We start from the raw sequence: 21,774 nt of genomic DNA on the forward strand, positions 1-21,774 counted from the left end.
ACTTGGTACTTAAAAGTGGAGTAGCTGTAGAGTTGGTCATAGAAGCTTCTAGACCAATCATATTCTTTTCTGTGGAACTTCAGGACAGAGGAGTGGGTCGAAATAGAATGAAGTGACCTTCCCAAATAAGTTAACCTGTGGTCAGATTGGCAGGTTAGTCTGGTGAAAAAAAAAATCTCTTTGGGAGTGTATTTATTCCCTTATTTAACCCTTGTTTCTGAAGCTTTGACCATGTGCTTTTACCACTGTCCTATGTTCTGGAGAACTGAGTTTGGCATATAACGTGTGCTATTGTATAGATTACCAGTGATATAGCCCATGGAGATTTTTGTGGAATAAAAGAATACTGGAAATGCCCTATATCTTTGCACAGGTGAGAAATCTGAGTGTGAAGTGGTTTGCTTGATGTCTTAAAGCTGTCGGTCCTGTCTGGCCTAGAGTCCAAGCTTCTTGGTTGCCTAGTCCGTGCCCTTCCTGCTAGCAGAGCCCAGAGGTTCTTATTCTTTTTTGTGTTGTGGGCCCTTTTGAAAATCTCCCCAGAAAATATACATATGCCATATATATGGCATATATATATATATATGGCATATATATATATATATATATATATGCCATATAGGGTTATATGGAATCCTTAAACAGCCATAGTTCAGTGTTAAAATTTTCTAATTTAAGAATAGAATTAGTTATCTTGTTGATCCATTGAATGTTGATTGGGGTACCTACCTCAAACCTGGGAACATTTATTAAGCATCTGTTGTTGGGAGATTTTCCAGATACATCTGTGTAGTTGTAGGTATGAAACTTAAAGTAATTCCAAAAGAGAGGTTCGAGGGTTAGTCAGTGCTAATGTTTTGGTAACGATGACAGTGGTACTAGACTTTGCAGGCTTGAGAAGCCCACCTGTTTAGTTTTTAAATTTGTATTTTAGGATTGCCTACAAATTTGCTTATTGTAGTAAAATGTGCCACCACCTATTAGATTCCCTTTTATTTCTCTTCTTCTAGAATATTCAGAATATTTCAGATACAGTGATATATTTAAATAGTTCTAAAAAGAAGCCTTTGGTTTTCTAAAGCAATCTGAGGAGTGAAGTAGTTGGTACCAAAGATCCATTTTTGTCTGTAGCCTCCAGAAAGTTATTTCTGTGGGGGGGGCAGTTTTATGGGCCTTAACTAGCCCTCCAAGTGTCTAATTCTGTGGCTCAGGAATAACTGGAATGTGAACATACCAAGAAGAAGGTGTGGTATTTTCCAGGTAGCAGTGTTAATGACTTAGGAAGATGTAACTGTCATTAAATGTTTTCACTGAAATGCTCACACACCAAACGAGGCTGTCTTTTTCTTCTTTATCTTCACTTTTCGGTAAGGACAGCAAGCTCCTCATAGGTTTGTTTGGCCCCAAATTAGATGACGTTTATGAAATTACTTGACGTAGATGAATTTGGCTCAGTAAATATTAGTTGAACTTGAACATAAAAACACTTGAATGATCTTATGGAGATCTAAGAACATTTATAATATATATTTGTAGTTGAATACTTTTAAAAAGATTACCAATCTTCATTTTTGCTTAGAATTTCTTTCTCTTCTAATGTTAGAGAGCATGGGCTATATTTTGAACCAAAAACCTAGAATAACTGTGTGGGGGCAGAAATCTTGAAATTGACTTCTGCAAGCTGAGTTATTGTTTACTTAGGGAGACACATTGGAGGTAAAAGCTCTGCAGGTTGGGCTTGTAGAGGTGTGAGCCTCCTCTCTCCCCTTGACTCCTTTTGTCAGTCTCCATAAATGGTAATAGATACTGTCTGTCTCCCAGGAACAGGCAGGGAAAGTGGGAAATGGTGTATAGATCAAAACATTGGAAATTCCAACAAGCTAGATCCCCAGAGGGATAAAGATGGAAAGGAGCCTCAGTAGCGTGAACCTCCAGGAGAAGTTCTGTCCCACCATTAATAATGTGTTAGAGCTCTTTGAAGGGCAAGTCCAGAGAACAGCCAAGAGAATGGCTTTATCACTGTAGACGCTTAATTGTGTGTGGGGGTGCTCTTTGGATGCATAAAGGACGTATCTCTGCATGAGAGTTGATTCAGTCTAAGGAGGGTTAGGGTTAGGGTTAGCCTCAGTGCCCTGTCTTAATTTCTGGGAGTGGTTTCTTTCCAACTAAGTTGGTTACTGTAAGTTGAGAGTGGGTAAGGACCTCATAGGCAAGCAGTTGAGGATTTGAATGATGTATGTTTGCATTAACTGAATGAGAATTTTTTTCAGTTTATGAATTTGAATTAACATGTGTAGAATAGAACAAGTAAATGCTAAGGAAGGATCTAAGTGAAAACTCTAACCCCCAACCCATGAGGTAAGTGTGTTTAACAGCTTGGTTTGTTCTTTGCAAAACGTTCTTTATGCATCAGGAGGCTTTAATTTTGATGTGTTTTTAAGTTGGAGCGGTACTAAATTTTGATTTTATGACTATTGCAGAATGACTGGATTAAATTGACAGGAAGTTGAGTGGTACGAAGATTATGTTTTGTTTGACAAAGAGTTAATACCCAGTCTGTGTTCAGTGGTAAGGGCAGAAAGGAAGTCTGGCCTGGATAATGGAGGGAAGGTGAAGGATGGGAGGAGGGGTTTGGAAAGAGGAAAATTGAAATGGAGGCATAAATGAGGGGACCAGATTTGAATCTTGGCTCAGACGTTTAGTGACTTTAGTATTCTAGTAAAATTACCAACCTTCCCTAGTGTCCTGTTTTAAAAAAGGGGCTTAGTAATGTTTCATAGGGTTCTTGTAATGGTTAAATAAAATAGCACATTAAGCATCCAGGCCAGTGCTTGGGGTGGAGGTGTTCCTCCTCTGTGAGTTCTTTTTCTCCAAGTAGAGAATTTCCATTTGAAAGTTAATTTGTAAAAACTGGTTGTATCTACATAATCACTACCCTTGCTTTGGTAGAAGGGACTGTTTTATAGATTGGGTCAGGAAAAATTATTGATTCTATGAAAATATTTTTTGGTCATTATAAAGATTTGGAAATAGATTTATTGCATATCATTTGTTGAGTCTGAGCTAGAGTGGGAGTTTTACCTGCCTTTGCGTTATCTTTGTGTGAAAGGAAGGGATTCTGGTTGGTTCTCTACTACCCTCGCCTAATGGTGCTACAGCACTTTTGAGGTCTCAAAGTGGTAGTTAACATTAAGCGGAGTGCTGTCACATCTCAACATTTGGGTTCTATGTGTCAGTCACTGAAGTGAATTCGGATTGGAAACCAAGGTTTGACCAACTAAGGTAGAAATGGTGTAAAAACACGTTTTCATCCCCGTTCCTAATTATGGGTTAGACTCTCAATAAAAATGACAAAGCTACATACTTTAAAAAAACTGTGCCTGTGATGATGACGGCAGGAGGAGGAGTGTCAGCAGGCCTCGGCTTCCTTTAGTCACACTTGGGCCTTCATGCTGGAGACTAACTTGCTTTCCCCGCCCACATTCCTTTTTACTTAGAGATTCTACTAAGTCAGTGGAGGAAAGGCAGAAAATTCAGATAAGCAGAAGAAAAAATAAATGATGGGTAATTCCACTTCTCGGAGAAAACCATTACTAACATTTTCATGTATTTAGTGTCAGATTATTTTTCTCTTCATATATTCCCATGTTTTATTTTATTTTATTTTATTTTATTTTATTTTATTTTATTTTATTTTTTTGAGATTTATTTGTTAGAGAGAGAGAGTGAGAGCATAAGCAGGAGGAGCGGCAGAGGGAGAGGGAAAATTAGACTCCCTGCTGAGCTGCGAGTCTGATGTGGGGGCTCAATCCCAGGACCCCAAAGTCATGACCTGAGCCGAAGGCAGATGCTTAACCATCTGAGCCACCCAGGTGCCCCTGTATTCCTGTGTTTAAGACAGAAATGGTGGGGCGCCTGTGGTTCAGTTGGTTAACTGTCTGCCTTCGGCTCAGGTCATGATCTTGGGGTCCTGGGATCGAGCCCCACGTCGGGCTCCCTGTTCTCCCTCTCCCTTTTCCCCTCTTCCTGCTTGTGCTCTCTCTCTCTCTCTTAAATAAATAAAATCTTAAAAAAAACCAAAAAAACAAAAATGGTATCATCTTAAGCCATACTTTCTATAAGTGGCTTTATTCAGTCATCAGTAGTATTCTGTCTTTTTCACCAGTAAAAATATTCCTCCAGCTTTTCGTTGCCTCTGTTTTCTTCCAATTGTAGAAATAATGTGTGTTCATTGGAAAAATTCTTAATGGGATACAGAAATATATAACAAAATAAAAGATTCCACATAAACCAACTAATTGTTTACACAAAAGTACTTTTTAATGCCTGCTTAGTATTCTTCTATGTGCATGGATTATCATCCTGAGCTAATCCATTGTGTTTTCCACTTAGCAATTAATGGGAAACAGTCTGTAATAAAGCATACTGTTAGGAACGTTCTTGTACATACATCTTGGTATAATTGGCAATTGTGTCATGAGAATAAATTCCTGTAGGTGTATATGCTGGCTAAAGTGTGTGTACGTTTTAAAGTTCTTTTTGTCATGGACTGCTAAATTCCATCCAAAAAATGATACCACTTTATTCTCTGATCAGCACTGTTTGGGGGGATGTTTGCTTTCTATTTTTTTTCTCTTAAAAATTTCTTTTTACTAGTTCGATTAAGTAAAAATCATTTAATTTAAAGTTATTTTTTGATTATTAAATTTCTAGTTTAATTAGTTTAACTTAAACTAATTAAAAGTAAGTATTTTTTTCATGATATTTTGGCCATGTATATTCCTTTGTGAATTATTTTTGCACATTTAAAAAAATTGAGGTGTTCATCTTTTTCTATGAAATAAATATTCTAGTTTAAGTATGACTTAGTAGATGCTTTCATCCATTTTGAAACAAAATGAACCATAGGTAAATAAGGAATTCACTTAAATGGGCCACAGAGGTCTGTGTCAGCCTGGGAGCCAGAAAATTCGGGCATAGCTGGTATTGTTATCCTCAGGTTGGTGGGCAGACTTGGTGTCTCTCCCCAGCTGCTGCCTTTGACTGTGTGGGTTTTCCAGCACCATCTCTGTTCATCCCGTTGATTTCTGGATGTGTGTCAGTGAGGACTGAGTAGGACTCTGCCATCCACTGTGATCAATCGAAACAACACTTTTGATCCCTAAGTTGGTAAAAAGTAACCAAGACGACTGCCAGTGTGAAAGTACAACTACTCCTTTTCCCCTATCCCGTCACGCTGGCAAACGTGACGGATGTCTCTTACACATTTTAAAGTAAAGCCCCTTCTATTATTTTGGTGTGTGAAGTTTCACTTTAAATCTTGCATTGTGATGCTGTCTCTTTGTAACATACCATCTGGGGACTTCCCTTTCTCTGTTTGCAGGGAGGAGAGTGTGTGTGCGTGCACCAGTGTGTGTGAGCAGAGGGTGAATGATAGTTTGAAAAGAGGTCTAATGCGACACGGATAACTTTTCTTTAGAGTGTGCAGGTAGTGTTCAGTAGAGAGCCGATTTCTGAATAAACTCATAGGGGACACTTACAGGACAGTGGAAATACTCTCCTTGGCATGGTACCTGTCACGTAGTCGGTGCTCGTTAACTGATGGCAGTGACACATTCACGCATAACTACATCCTTTCATCCTTTCCGTCGTTATTCATTGAGAGCCTACTCAGTGCCAGGCTCTGGTCAAGTCTTGGGAATGCTCCCGTGAGTGAAAAGGCTGATGTGTTTTTTTTCATGGAGCTAATGCTCTGGCGTGGGGATGTAGTTACTAAATAAAATAAGGGAGTAAGGAGATGATCTCATGCTTTAAAAGAGCATAAGCGCTATGAAGAAAAATAAATCGGGGGGTATGGCTGGGGGTTGATGGGAAGAGAAGGATTTGCGGTTTTAACTCAGATGGCCAAGGAAGGTGCTGTTAAGTATGGTCAAGGTCAGGCAGATTTGGGTTTAATTAAGTGGGTGACTTTGGGAAGTCCAGTTGAACTTTTGATCCTTAATTTCCACATGTTAAAAAAAAGGTAATAAGGAACCTGTTACATAAGGTTAAATGAAATGATAGGAAAAGCATATGGTGTTGTGCCTGACATCTGACTCCCAAGAGGAAAGAAGAGTGGTTAGTACCTAGTAAGGTGGGTGCTGCCTCCTGACAGCCACAGGCTGGGAGATACAGGCATGCGCAGAAGGGCTGGGAGTAAAGAGTGAGAGCTTTGTTCCAGAGGGAAAGCTGCAGTAGAGAAGAGTGTGTAATGTGGGTAGGAGAGAAAAGAAGAAATGAGTAGGGGAGTCTTGGCTGTGTATGTGGAGGGAAGAAATGGGAGCATTGAGATTCTTTCCTTTCTTCCTAAAGAGAAAGTAAGAGACTTAGTTCTTTTGCTTTATTTTTGACAGGTCTATCGTCAGTTGACCCTGTGGTTCTATTTCAGTACCTAATCAAGTGTTTTACAGTCTCGTTTAGGGGAAGTAAAAGTGTGTGTAACATATACACACACACACGTATGTATATGTATATACATAAAAGTAAATATATGTATGTATATATATTTATATATATGTATATATATATGTATGTGTATGTATACAAAGGTAAAAGTTAAAAATAGTTGCTAAATAGATTTTCTTTAAAATGAAACAATGAGAAGTGCTTGGAAGCATGGCAGGGATGGGTGGGGACATTGAGAGCGGATGAGTAGGTTTGATCTGAGTCATGAAAGAGGGGTCAGGTTTCCGGGCTTTTCTTTGGAAGGACACCTGTACTTCCCAGAGTATGTTCCATAGCACCTTAGTCCTAACGGATGATCAGGGAGAGAAGGTTTGGAGGGTCAGCTGAGGTTGCAAAAGCATTGTGTGCCATTACCCATGCTATATGTTCACTTACGGAAGCAAAGGGGCCCGCTGAACCGTGTAGTCTGGCCCTCACATTCGACCTGCAGAACAACCCAGAACACTCAGGGGACTTGGGTGCGGTGCAGTGCTGCCGGAAGCTCGCTCTTCATTAAAGTTACATTTAGGGAGTTGAGTTCTCACTTGTCTTCGTGTGCAGACAGTATTTGCAGAGCATTTAGAGATCATTACAAATATTTGCTGTAGTTGAAGTTTAGGGGAAAAAAATGACTCCAGCACAGATAGAGAAATGACTTTAAGAGGATTACCAGTTTTGGATCTCCGTTTTCATCTTTTTCTTTTTTCTGTTGCTTGTTTTGTTTCTGTGAGATGTTTTGTAGAATATTGCATATGATGGGGGTACCTGGGTGGCTTAGTGGGTTAAGCGTCTGCCTTCGGCTCGAGTCATGATCCCAGGGTCCTGGGATTGAGCTCCACGTCCGGCTCCCTACTCAGCGGAGAGCCGGCTTCTCCCTCTCTTCCCTACCTGTGCGCTCTCTCTATCTCTGTTACTGTCTCACTCTCTCTCAAATAAATAAAATCTTTAAAAAAAAAAAAAGAATATTGCATATGATGAAATTGCTTTGAAAGTTGGAAATGGAAACATTTTAAAGACACACCTATTTTAACAATGGTGTTCCCTCCCTTCCTCCCCCAAGGTATATTACCCAAATTTGGGATGGATGTGCGTTGATGCCACCGACCCAGAGAAGGGGAACTGGCTACGATATGTGAATTGGGCTTGCTCAGGAGAAGAGCAGAATTTATTTCCGCTGGAAATCAACAGGGCCATTTACTATAAAACTTTAAAGGTAAGACTGTTGGAGCTGGTCTGCTGTCAGTTACTTTGGGTGAATTTTTGTGACTGACAGTAATGACTCTGGCAACCTTGAAAGAATTTTATTTGAAAGTCGTTCATCAGCACATCACAAGGTCTTTGTTTTAAATACACGTTGCCACTGCTCTGTGTGCACCAAGGCATGAAGATTGTGTTAAGTAATTACATGCTGCATCTTTATAGATACTGAGGAGTTAGGTGTGTGGCAGCCACTTCCCTTCCCTTAAGATACAAATGCACCAGCAAGTGTCGGACAGGCAGGTTTGTCCACGTGTAGGAAACCATCGATAGCTGTGGTGCTTCCGTGTTAACTGAAAACACAGGCTTGGTCTTCAGCGTCATGTAGCCGTGGATTAGTTTTTCTTTTTCCTGGATTTTACTCAGAATGGAATTTCAACAGAACGGGTTTCTTCTTCCAGTTTTTGATTTGGAGACATGAATCGCCGATATGAAAAGAAGAGGAAAGTCATTTTCTAGAGTTTGTGGTGAGGTCCGAGGTCACTGATACATGCAGGCCAGTTAGCATTAGGCAGCGTGGAGTGCTGCTGCATTTCTGCAACAAGCAAGTCCATGGCTTTGTCCCTGTCTTCATATTCTCTGGGAAGGCAAATCTGCACTGATCCTGCGTGGAAATGTTCTCTAAAGAGGAGGCTTGAGGCACTAAAGATGATTGTTGCTTTTTGGAATAGATACATTTACTAAAATTGCTGCAATTCAAGTTTCTGTTTATTCACATCTATTTAAAAATGTCCTAGATTGGGGGACAGTCCATGAAAACAAATGATGTCCATGGAGTTGAAATCTCTTGAGCAAGCATTGAAGACAGTGGTCAGCATGGTGAATTTTACCTGTGTGGTAGTGCTGGGACTTCTGGAAGTTTAGTTAACACAGAGCGGTTTCATTTTCCTTTGCTGTATTTTTCCTGTCGTCTTTAGCCAGTTGGACAGACCTTTACTTCACATATACCCAAGTCCTTCTAGTCCCTATAGGAAATATTTTTTTGTGGTATCTTCTCATGTAAAATGTCTACCACCTTCCTTCTCATTTTCTTTCTGCTGGATTGTAATAGCAGGATCTCCTGGTAGTTGTTACTATGCAGTGTTGTTACACTGCAGTTTGAAATTGGATTCAGAACTTGATTCAAGAATTCATTCATTGTTTCTCGAATTGATTTAAAGTGAGATCTACCTCTGGTTAAATTGGTGAGGCAGAATCCTGGTGGAGATGAAATAGCAGTGAGGGGATGAATGGGAGGGGATCAAGGGAGTGGAAATGAGGGTCCAAGGGAGAGCACGCCCAGGGTGATACTCAGACACTTTGCAGTTCCTTCATCAGACTTCCGGTTAAAACGTGTTCGTCTCTGGTAACAAATCTGAGAAACACTGAGAATGGAGAGAGAATAGTGTTTGCGAGAGTGAGCTCTGAAGCCGACTACTGGATTAAATCTGGGCTTGCTTTGTGACCCAAGGCAAGTCATTAGGACTTCACTAGCTGTGTAACCTTAGGCCAGTCACCTTTCTGTTCCTTCGTTCCCTTATTTGTAACATACAGGTAATTATAGTATTGACCTCATAGGGTTATCATGATGATTGTGTAGGTTATTAGAAGTAGAGCTCTAGTGCCTAATAAGTGCTAAATGCTAGCTCTTATTTTTGGTGAGGTGGTATAGTCCTGTGGTTAGGAGTGGGGACTCTGGAGCAGATTGCCTTGTGAGCAAATTCTGGCTCCTAGATGTGTGACTAGGAGAGGTTACTGAAACTCTCTTAGTTTTCTCATCTGTAAAAATGGAGGTAATAGTACAATTAATACAGTTGTTGTGAAGGTGAAACAAGCCACTAGTTGTAAGATTCTGTGAACAGTTCCTAGCCTAACCTGAATACTCCCAAGTGTTAACCAACTCTACCATTCCTATTCTTTTTACCTGTGTCTTTGTCTGAAGTAACATAGTTCTGTCTTTGCAGACATCTCCCAGTCCTGACCTTTGATGTTTGCTCACGTACGCACAAGACCTTTCCGATTCCTTGCTAGCGCTTATCTCACTATAATCTTCTAGATTAAGCTTTCTGTGGGTTAGGTTTTGTAAATAAATTACATGTGATGTTCCTCTGGGCTCTATATAGCCTTTTCAACTATCACCCAGATAATTAGGAAATCTCAACCCCAGTCTTGTTTGTAGTAGGATTAAAAACTATTTTAAATTCCTGAAAGTTAGATGTTAGTTAGCCTGCCATCTGTTCATTCATCTCCTCATTCGTTTGAGAAATATTTATTGAAAGTCTGCTATGTACCAGGTATTCTTCTGTGGTAGTGAACAGAACAGACAAGGTCTCTGGTCTCTTAGAACTTCAATTTATGGATAATAAACAATGAGTAAAATTATAAGTTTACAAAATTATATAATTTTATATCTATCCCCTGGGGGGTCAGGGAAGACAGGACATATAAACCCTCTCCTCCCTACCCCCCCAGCTTGGGAAGGAACCAGTCACGCAAAGATCTCTGCAGGAAGAGCAGTCTAGGAAGAGGGGCCCAGTAGAAGCAAAGGCCTTGACGTAGGAATAAGCTAGATTTTTTTTCTTTTCTTTTTTTTTTTTAAAAGGAATAGAATAAAGCCCAGTGTTTCTGGAGCAAAGACAGGAATGGTAGATGAGGCTGGTGAGGTGGCCAGGGGTCAGATCCGGTGGGGCCTTATGGCCCACAGGGAGGAAGAGGAATTTCAGTCTTCAGTTCACCCGTTTGAGAGCTGAGGCTGTCTGACCTGTGACTTTGAAGAGATCTTGCTGGCGAATAGATTGTAGGTGGCTGAGCGTTGACGTGCTTTGTGTATTCTTGTAATTCTGGAGTATTTCTCTTACTTTGACCTAGTGTCAGGAATATTTACTGGAACCCTTGCCTCTTCTTAATTGGTCTGGTAAAATTTCAAGTTTATATTTACTGATATTTAGATGAGAGAGTATGCTTGGTTCTGTAAGCCTGTCAGAACTCAAAGGAAAAGTTGAAAGATCTTAAAGTCTTCTTGTTGTTCTGTTGAACATCACAATACAATACATAAAAAAGAAGTTGTTTGAACTTTCAACTTTATTTTTTAAGATGTACATTTATAGTTCCTGTGTTTAAGGACATAATTTTTCTTTTCTGAAATCTGACTTACAAAATCTTAAATGTGCTAAGGAGTGCAGAAGAAAAAACAACGTAGTACTGAAGCAAACAAGCACTGATTTAAAAAAAATATTATTTTCCTCTTCATAAAGATTTATTAGTTGTGTCACTGTTTTACTATGAGGTGGGGGAGGTAAATAGCTCAGTAGTATAATAATCATCTCAGCTGCTAACAGTTTTGAAGGTTGTTCAATAGCTAACAAACCAGGTTGCTTTGAACTATTCACCAGTTCATTAGCTATTTAGAAATGTTATATTAGATTTGAGTTAAGAACAGATTGTTGGGTTTTATATCGTGTTTTGCAACAATAAAGGAGTACCCTCCTAAATAAAGAGTTTGTGCTGATACGTATCTTCACACAGTTGCTAGTACAGTCAGTACTCTGCAGAAGATTGCAGTGGAATGAACAAGGAAGCTTTAAGCTCTGAGTCTGGGAGGTATCTTGAAAATATCCAGTGGGTGTCTGGTAGCCAGTGTTCTGGTTATGCTGTTTGGGTTAGGGACATATCGGGGATACATTTTCCTCCCTTTTCCTCCCTCCTTTCTGTGTTTCTTTTTTTAACTTTGGCTTTATTGAAGGCTTCCACTTACTTCTGTGAACGCTAATCATTTCAGATATTATAGGATACCACCATTCCATAACTATGTGACTTATAAGAAAAAGATAGAGAAGCAAACTATACATTTGGAACTAGAAATAGTTTACTTATATAAAAAGCCTGTTCCTTCAGCAGAAACAGAGTTAGCTCATCAGAGTGCCAAAAGACATCTGTAATGGCTATTTCAACTCATTAAAAGATTATATATGACATTTAGTTTTTTGGTTTAGGTGTAACTGATTCAAGAAGGCAAATAATAGTACATTGGTTTAAAGATAAGAAAATGGCAGGTTTTAGCCATCCTTGGGGGAGCAAAGGAAACAGTAGCTTGTTCTTTTAAGGAATTTAGAATATCTTAAAATTCGGACTACATAAACTGAGTTCTGCAGAGAATGAAACAAAATAAAGTTGACTTTCTAAGGCTTTATTTAGACGAGAAGGTATGTTAAAATGAGGAACTATGCTGTTTCTAAACTGGCATCTTAGATGGAATTCACCTGTACCTAAAACCAAGGGCCTCCTCTTCCATAATCCTAGTGCAGTGATCAAAAGCAGGGAGCTAACACTGACACAGTATTTCATTAGCTAATTTATACACCTTATTTTGTCAGTTGTTCCAACCATGTCCTTATAGGAAGAGAAAGCTCAGTTGCATTCAGTTGTAATGTCTTCTCAGTCTCCTTAGTGTGGACAGTACGTCAGTCTTTGTCTTGTATAGCCTTTCAGTTTTGAGAGAACTGGTCAGTTATTTTGTAGAATGTCCCAGAGTTTGGGCTTTCCTTATGTTTCCTCATGACTAAGTTACGGTCATGTGTTTTGGGCAGAGATCTCCAGAAGTGATGATAATCTTTTCTGTGCGTGGTATCAGGAGGCACAGGATGTTGATTTGTCTCATTCTGAGGATACTGTTTTTACCTTTGTAATTCATATTTTATGGGGAGATGTTTGGAGACCATGCTAATACTCTGTTACAACCGAAACTTCCACCTACTAGTAGCATCTGTCGATGAATCAGTTATTACTGCTGTGATTGCCAAGTGGTGGTTTTCTAATTCCATTATTTTTCATTGATTAGTTGGGATCTACTTTAAGGAAGAGCTTTTTCCTTCTTACCTATTTACTTGTTCATTCACTGTATTTATGTCAGAATGGACTGATGGATTCTTATTTTATTTGGTGGGTTTTCGGTGCAATTTTACTTGTGTTGTTACCCTTGGAACTTTCTGAACAGATGAGTCATTGTGAAAGAAGCCAATAAGCCATTTCCTTAAATTCTATTTAGGAATGTGATCTTTCCACTCAGTTTTTTCTTCAGGATCTTATTCTAGGTGTACGTGGTGGTGGTACATGTCCTCACTACTCTCGTGGCTTTTTCAGAGTTAATGTTTTAGGAGCATAGTACCTGTGTGGTATTTTTAGGCATTTCCTTCTGCACTTAAAAGTTGCCTGGTACAGAGGGCAAGGCAGTGGATACTCTTTGGGCCGGACCAGGTTTGTGGCAGGGCATAGAGCATAGAGTGCAGGGACGCCTGGGGACGCCTGCGTCCCGCGCCCCGCCTCTTCTTTTAGCATTTCCGTGATATCATTAGCAGTGCGTTTATAAATGTGCAGTGACTTAGAGTTCTTATCATGCTGAACTTGCTCTCGGCATCCGAAACGTACGCTGGTAATTAGCTTTCAACACTTCTCTTTCCAAACCGCCGGGTTCTTTTACATTTCTCATGAGCCTAGGTTTCGTGGGCAAAATGGTTCCGTGTTTTATTTTTCCTTGTGCGTGGGCAGTCGTGAGGCTTTGCACAGTAAGATTCGGTAAGGTACGGCACTTCGGAGTTGACAGCGGAGCCGCAGGTCCGCCCGCGCGGGCCGGGGGGGTGGGGGTGGGGGGAGAGGAGGCGGGCCGGGAAGTGAGGTCCTCCCTCCAGCAGAGGGTTCCTGCCCGCGGCCGCCGAGGCCCGCGGCCGCCAAGGGTTAAGGAGCCCTTCCTGCCGGGCTGGCCTGGCTCGCCGCCCCAGCTGGGAGCACCGCCCCTGCCCCGCCCCGCCCCGCCAACAACCGCCGCTCTGATTGGCCTGGCGCCTGTCTCTTCTGTCCCCGCAGCCAATCGCGCCGGGCGAGGAGCTCCTGGTCTGGTACAATGGGGAAGACAACCCCGAGATAGCAGCTGCGATTGAGGAAGAGCGAGCCAGCGCCCGGAGCAAGCGGAGCTCCCCGAAAAGCAGGAAAGGTAGGCGCCCGCGCCGCCCCGGCTACCCGCCGCCGCCGGACCGGGCCCGGGCCCGGGCGGCGCCCACGGCTCTCGGTGACCTGGCCTGGCCCCAGCCCGCGATCCCGGCCCCCGGGCCGCCCCCCCTTCCCCCGGGCCGCTGCTGAATCACGGCCGGACGCCGCGCTCGGGCTCTTGGTGAACTTGCGGCCGAGAAGCCGGGCGCGCAAAAGTGAGCGGACCGAGCGCGGGGAGGGCCGGCCGAGGGCTACTTGTCACTTCGCTCGGAACCTCCAAAATAGCCGCACTCGCGGGTGGGAGCGGCGGCCGGTCTCTCCGGAGCCCTGCACGCCCGGTATATTCTTAGCTTTTTTGTGCCGTTCGCCAGCGAACGCGTCATGAAGTGTGTTCCGAGAGTGACATTTCCAGGTCCGCAGATTCGGCGGCCTCGGGTCCACCCGGGACCGTGCGGGAAGGGCCGGACGCCGCCGCTCTGCCCCGGGCCGGCGCCGGACGGGCCCCGCGCCTCCGCCCCGGGCCGCGGCGCGCCGGGCCCTGCCACTCCTCTGGGCGCGGGGCCGGGCCGGGACAGGCCCCGCCACTCCTCTCCTCTCCTCCCCGCGCCGGGCCGCGCCGCGCTGCGCACGATTGCAACACCCGGGGTGGGCGAAGGTCTGAGCGCGGCGGACCTTCTCGAAATTAGGCCATTAACAAAATGGAAGTTGAAGAGTGTGCTGTTGTGTCACTTTTGACTCAACTCCCGTAGTTTTATTTTGTTTTACGATGTTTTCGAACAAAAGATAAAGCGTAGTCACACTTAAAAAGGGGAGGGGATAATTTCTGGGTAGGAAAAGAGTTTGGTTGGATGTGTCCTATTTCCAGCTGGCATTCGGACACGTTGGGGTTTTCTTTCTTTCTTTTTTTTTTTTTGTAATGAAGAATTTTAATGTGAATTCGTGAATCTTTCATAGAGCCCAGTTTGAATATATGCCAAGGCACAGTATGGTAGTTTCTTAGTCCTATAAATCCTTTTTTGTTCTTTTTTTTTTTTTTTTTTTTTTTGCTTGCCTTAGGTCTTATGTAAATTTTTGTCGTCATCAGAACTTAGGGGTCCGTCCTTTACTCAGAACATTGCCCAGTGAGTTGTGTAAGTCCTACTGTGAATGAAATCATAACGTAAAACTTGATTTTGGAAGAATATAAAAAGAATGTTTAAACATGTAGGCAAGAAGTCGATTGTGATTTTTTTTTCCATTACATATTCTTTCTATTTCACAGTGTAATGTGAATACTACTAACTCATCCAAGAGAAAGTTGGTGGGGTCTTTTCCTAAGTACATGTTTTCTGTTTTTCAAATGTTATTTCATTATCGCTTTAGGCCATTAAATGCTTTGATCCTGCATCAGATGATCAGGGTCTAGAAAATTCCCAAGTGTTTTTCCTACTGCTGTAAACTATTAAGATTTTTGTTGTTTTTAGGCTTAGTATATAACTGTTTGCAACCTGTTATTTCAGTTTGTTCCTTTATTTAGTATTCATTTTGTTTATAAATAATGCCAGCAGCCTCTCCAGGTAAGTGTGATTTATTTGCAGGGGCAGGAGTTGGGGAGGGAGGGGGGAAGATCTTTACTCTGCTACTAAGTATAACTAAAGATATATTTAAATATATTCATAGCTTTCTAGCAGCTTCTCTCAGGTTTTTCTCTGTTCAGCATACTTTGGGGTGCATGTTTAGAACTTTTCATCACTTTCTGCTTTTTTTTATTGATCCCTAAATTTTTGTTTTGCTTATTTAGTTGGATGTGGAGAAAAAAAACTGAAAATAAACTTTTTGTCTTCTTAGTGGTACATGAATTTACACATTAACATTTTTATACTTGCCTAGATTGCTGGGTTTTTATATTGAATTAAGTAGTTCATGTTATCCTGTTATTATTTTTGTATTTACTCTGGGAAGTATATAATCCACTGAGTCTTAGGTTTTAATGAAAATACTTGCATGAAGCTCACTCTGGGAACCTAATAGTCTGTTTTGAGCAACTTACTGGTAAAGAGTCCTGAAGTTTAGAGAGTTTAAATAATGAGTCAAACCTTCTTTGCTTTTAAATTAAATACTCGGTGAAAGCTAATTTATAGCTTGCAAAGACCTGAAGCAGAGAGCTTTTTATTTTAACTTGGTTCTGTTTAGGTCTTACGTGTGACCTCAGACGTTTAAATGTTTTTTCAGGCAGTGATGTCAGAGAGTAAATCAACATAAATTTCATTCAGTAGCATGTTAGCTTAGTAATTCTGAAAGCCAGATGTTGAAGACATGCAGCTGACAGGTAGACAGACAGCGGACCTAACTTCATTTTGGTTACGAGGCAGGCAGAGAGAAACAAAGGACTGAATTCTTCAGAGTTCTGGGCCTCGGCTCCTTTGCGGGACAGCTGCTATGCCTACAGCTGTGCTTTGCATGTGGCGCCTTTCCAAATTCATCATATCGCCGGTGGATCGTGAGGCGTGTTCTGGGCAGTAAAAAGCCCTGCTTCCTTTTCAGAGTGGCCTCTTCTCTCTCCCTCTGTCTCCCTTACTCATTCATTCACTCAGTTCATGTTTGTTAAGTCCCTGGCGTGTGCCAGGCACTCTGCTAGGTTGAACAGTGCAGTGGTGAGCAGAAAGAAGCAGTGACTCTTCTTCTCATGTCGCCTGGAGTCTAGCTGGGGAGACCGACATTTAATCAGGAAGTTCCTGATCCACACCTTGATGCTTGGCATGGAATAGGCCCTCAATAAATGTTGGCTGATTGGCAAACAAAGACCCACACAAACCTTGTAATGAAGGAAGAGAACACAGTGCTGGGAGAACACAGTCCATATTGTCTCTTGCAGGGCAGCATGCAGTTTTGCCGTGGGCCAAAGATGTGCATACTTGAGGTGTTTCAGACGAGAATTTTGGATTCTCAGCTTTGTAATTCAGCCTAACTTCTTACATGTCTGAGCAGCCCGTTATGAGATGGAGCATGAAAATTTCTTGGAGGGGACAGCAGGTAGAGAAGGAGGGAGGGTTTCTTAGTGTCCGATGCTTTGGTTATTTTAATTTGAACCACAGGAAGATTGTGATCTGAGAAGTAACATAGAAAGGCCATAGTTAGAGGAATTTACCATCTTCTCGATTTGTGTCTTGTTTGTTACTGTGAGAAATAAGAGATTGAATTTGCTGGTTAGCAGTAAATAATGACTGTTGGCAAAAGTTCTTTTAAAACACAGACTATAATAGCAAATTCGGTGTTGCCCTGCTGTCTCCTGGCCACAGAAGAGCCTTACCTGAAGTTCTTTTACCCTCAAGAAACAATAGTGGCTCATACCCATGGGCTTAGTGGAAGGAATGTGAAACACGGGACTCCTGGGTTTCTACCAGGTGTGTGACTAGGGAGGTCACGTCGCCTTTCTGGGGTACAGTTTCCATAGCTTTAAAAATGGGTGTTTTAGGGGAGCCTGGGTGGCACAGTGGTTAAGCGTCTGCCTTGGCTCAGGGCATGATCCCGGCGTGGGATCGAGCCCCACATCAGGCTCCTCCGCTATGAGCCTGCTTCTTCTTCTCCCACTTCCCCTGCTTGTGCTCCCTCTCTCGCTGGCTGTCTCTATCTCTGTCAAATAAAAAAAAAAAAAAAAAATCTAAAAATGGGTGTTTTAACATGGAATGGTTTCTGTACTGCCTGGCCTCATGGGGTTGCTGTCAAGAGCAAACGAGATAATAGGAGTTCAGGGCAGCATGCGGGTTCCTTGTAACAGTAAGTACCACCGACAGAGTGCAGCTGACAGTTCGTGTTTCTTGCAGAGGAACTCTGAATTTGTGACTCATTTAATCAGCCGGTATTTATGGAGGATTTCTGTAAGCCCAGAACAAGCAGTGGGCCTCGCCACTCTGCTTTCCCATGGCAGAGCCTCACCCTTGCCGATTCACCCTGATTTTTGGCCTACTTCTAACCTATTGACTTTTCCATTCACAACAAACTAGAGAGAGAGGAGTTATTTATAGCAGCAGATAGTTTTTATTTGTTGATAGCTGGACTGTAAAGAAGGCGGTTTATGACAAAACTGACAGTGAATTGTGAAGAGTATGTAGCTCCTTCAGGTTACTCGAGAGGTTTAGATAATCCTTATAAAAACTGTAAGTAAGCCCTGAGAATGCCAGCTAGCTTATAGTATCTGTCTGGGTGACTTGTAGTTATCACAGAACAGTTAAATTATAATCAGCTTAAAGAGGAAATGTTTCATGTGTCTCTGTTATCGGAGGTGTTCAAATAAAAAAATCTTGGTACTGTGAAGAACACCTCAGTTTTCTTTAGTTGCCCGTTTTTGAAATGCCTTCTTCTCCAAAGGTGGCAGAGTGTATACACACTTGCAGTCAAGTTAGGGAGGTACGAGATCCATGTGCAGAATGATTTGGTCTGAGGCAGTTGAAGGGAAAGAAGTAAGTGCTGACCTACTGGTATGGGCAGCAGGGACTCCCGACGCCAAGGAAAGGGGGAGGGAACTTGGCTGGGCTCGCTGGGTGGTCTCTTTAGAAAGGGTGGCAGGATGGGGGGATTTCAGAAGGTGGAGAGGAGCCTTAGGGGACTGTCAGAAGTGGCAAATGGCTGGAGGGTCTGCGCTCAGCCTTAAGTGCTGGGCATTTGCCGTGTCTGTCCAACGCTGTGGTAGATGCCGAAGGTATAGCGCAGAGCTAGAACGCTGAAGGTTCCCGCTCTCACAAAATGTATGTTCTGGAGAGCAGGGGCATGGCCAGCCAACAGAGGAACAGTGTGAGTTTTAGGAACATTACGTGCGTGTCAGCTGGTGGCGCAAGAGTGAGACAGGCGTGACCATGGATGGGTAGCCAGGGATGGCCTGTCAGAGGCTGTGACATGACTGACACAGGGGTGGGCCCCGTCAAGTTCAGCTCCAGGAAGAGGGACCGATTTGGATGTACTGTCAGCAGTTTGGGGAATTTGTTCCCCGGGTCGGGGTGGGGGCATGGAGGGGCTACCTAGAAACCCACACAAGTGTTTTTGCATCATGAAACTCAGTTCTCCAAGTGGACGTACCAGGCACTGCATTGGGTGGCTGGATTGGTAGGGAAAATTAGATGACTAAAACATTCGGGGAAGAGCTTATCGCCCGTCTTAATGTAGCTCGGGGCAGGTCAGGCTTCCTAGGTGTTCTAGTTCGTGTGTGTTTGGGGTCCACAGTTGGGGGGGTGGTAGGCAGGAGCCCCTTGGGAGAGGACATGATGCTGCTTTGTAGTGACAAAGCAGAGCACAGTGGGGAGGACTCTTGCAAAGGATACTGAGGAGGGGATGAAGGAAGGACCTTGCGTGAGTTGGGGAAGGAAAAACTTGGAGGGACATGAGAGGTCACAGGTACCGCCAGACAATAGGTAGAAAACAGGTGTAGCAGGAGGCTCTGATGGAGCTGGAGAGGGTGCTCGGGGCCAGAGGCATGTGGGTCACGAGCGCTGCGCAGTGCTGGGCACTCTCCTTGGGGCGAATATTCCCGTGTAGCCTCTGCTACTGCGGTGTGCACCCCGCCTGCAGCTGAGCCAGCTTGGCTAACCTGTCCAGACTCACTGCCGGGGGGCGTCAGAGTCAGAACTTGGACCCAGGTTTTCTGTGCCTTTTCTTCTACAGGATCTACTGCTTTTCGTCCGCTTTTCTGTGAGGTGGACAACAGCAGCAGATGGGACAACACTGATTCCATTTAAAGTTACAGTTAGAGGATGCGTGTGGTAAAAGCTGAGAACAGGGGTGCCTCAGTGGTGTTTGCTGTCCTGGTCTCTCCTAGCAGCCGATGGCTCTTTTTGAGGCTCCTTGGCCAAAGCTGAAGGGCAGAGGCCTGGCCAAATGATGGAAGCCTGGCCATGGTGCCTGAGGGTGATGGCAGATGGGCCCTGAACCTTCTGGGCATCTGGTGGGCAGGTCCTGTGCCCACTTCCTTGCAGGGTGCTCCTCGGTAGCTCTTGTTCACAGGTGCTGGCCCAGGGCACGGGGCAGTGGGAGGTCGTGACATTCCTGTGGAAACGTGGCCCCAGGGTTAACCTGTTGCATTGGACCCAAGAGAGCAGTGTCCTGGTTGGTCCCCACTGTAGCTCTCACTTCCTTCTGGCTGAGTTGTGCCTTTGCTGAGCGTTGGGTCCCATCTCTGATGGTTGCCTGCCAGGTTGACCGATGCTGCTGTTGTGGTGGCCTGTTTTTAAAAGCTTGATACAGCTTTGATATTTTTTTCAACAGTAGGAGGCAGGGGCTTTTTTTGATTTCTAATTCTACTTCTGCTATGGACTCGTTCCAAATTTAGATAAGAAATTGGTGAATAGTTTTGTGCCTTGGATGTGTTTGCTGTGTATAACTTGTTCATAGGGAAAGTGTGTGGATTAACTAAAATTTTTCAAAGCATTTTGCACATTTTTCAACTGTAGTTCAGTGGATGAACTTGGAAAAAATCCTAATGCATGCCATGATTCAAAACTGCTTCAAGCATTGTGACTGATTGTATACTTAGGCTGTTACTCTGGTTCTCCTGTCCATGTGTAAATCAGAAGGTGAGACTTGCCTAATCCAGAAAATAGGTTTGATCATGATTAAATTTTCTAAAAGGAAAAAAGCAACGAGACCCTTCATGTGATGAGTTCAAACTAGTTTAAGATTTTTAAAAATTTGGTTGTAATTTGAAAGTAAAAAACAAAAACAAGCCCCAATTTTCTGTGCCTTCCCTAAAAAGGAGTACTAGGTTCTTTTTCAAAATTTTGGATTAATTGTTTCTGAAACTCATCGAGTGCTTCCTTTCCCTAGGCGGTTTCCTGTTCTGGTTTACAGAGGGGCTGCTACACACACGAACTTGGCAGAATTTCAGAAAGGAGTGTAGCCTTGTATTTGAAGTTGCCTGTGAAGAAGTGAGCGGCTGGCCAGACGCTCCAAGGGCGCTGTGCTGCGGGTTCTCCACACAACCTTAGGCTCAGAGGAGCGTGGGCCCGTTGCGGTCGCCGAGAGGCTAGCCTGGTAGTGTAGGCGCTCACGCGACCTGTTCACACTGTTCATGCTGCCGAGGACAGTCCTAAAGTTTGATTTGATTAATGCTGATCATCTGGGTGACGTAGTTCAGGGACTCTCAGTGACATGGAGAAGCACGAGTTGCTTGAAAAGGCTACTGCGGTTTCTCCACGTGAAGAAGGTGAATACCGAAAGCAGCCGTTTGTCTTTATAAGCACTCCCATTAAACCAGCGTCGGACAGTCCGAGGGCTCTCGGTCGAATTCATTCCTTATAGTGGACTTTGATAGGGACGTCTCTCGTCATTTGACACTTCTCTGCACATCCTGTCGTTATGTGATGAATCACTGCTTTCTGTCAGTGGTGAGGTGACAGCAGTTCCTTGGTCCGCACGTCGCACGTGTGCCCGGCAATGTGCTTGTCCTCCGTGGACAGCACTGCCGATGCCCCTACTGGTGGCGCTGCCAGATGGGGAGGATGCTTATCCTCCTTTGTAGAGGAGGGAACTGGTGCTCCCAGCGGTTCCGTGGTTGGCCCAGGTTCACCTGGCTCCTGCGTTCTTCGGCTCCTCCTTGCCTAAATCCAGTTCTTACTCCAAATGTTTTTGAGGAGGACAGTCATACTGATTAAGTAGCAGTGTTTTATAAGGCTTTCCTCATTAGCCACGATGAATTTTCACTACTCACTGTAGAATTGCCCACTTTAATCCTAATAATAAGGCAGAGTGATTAAGTGAAGCCTTTGGTATTAGAAAGCTAACTTCTGCTGAGAACTAATGCCTTCAGTTATTTTTGCCTTGGGGGTTTTTGGATTGAATAGATTTATTGTATTCCTTTGAGCACCCCAAATAAACAGTTCTTAAAAACACTAATAGATTACATTTTTGTCCCTTGTTATAGCCTTCTCTGTTAAGTGTTGTTGTTGTTGTTGTTTTTTTTTAAATGGCATTTGTTGGTTTGGGCTTCTTCTGACTATTTCATTTTTCTTAAGGTTTATATTATTTTTGAAATCAGTTTAGAAACCGCAAGAACAGAGTGAGACATTGCCTTGGCCTTAGTCCCTCTGCAGTGCAGACCGGTGGGGGGAG

General features: G+C 43.2%; 1 protein-coding gene across 6 annotated transcripts in view; it reads left to right on the forward strand.

The window, feature by feature from the left end:
- PRDM2 (PR/SET domain 2) overlaps nucleotides 1-21,774 on the forward strand; it is a 119,297-nt gene that overhangs the window by 37,184 nt on the left and 60,339 nt on the right. For all 6 annotated transcript variants that reach the window (XM_057305488.1, XM_048221962.2, XM_026519800.4 and 3 more), the window contains 2 exons: nucleotides 7,541-7,693; nucleotides 13,576-13,702. In XM_057305488.1, the coding sequence (XP_057161471.1) occupies nucleotides 7,541-7,693; nucleotides 13,576-13,702 (280 nt within the window). The remainder of the gene's footprint in view (nucleotides 1-7,540; nucleotides 7,694-13,575; nucleotides 13,703-21,774) is intronic.

The sequence above is a fragment of the Ursus arctos genome, unplaced genomic scaffold (assembly GCF_023065955.2).
Source record: "Ursus arctos isolate Adak ecotype North America unplaced genomic scaffold, UrsArc2.0 scaffold_32, whole genome shotgun sequence".
Classification (NCBI taxonomy): Eukaryota; Metazoa; Chordata; class Mammalia; order Carnivora; family Ursidae; genus Ursus; species Ursus arctos.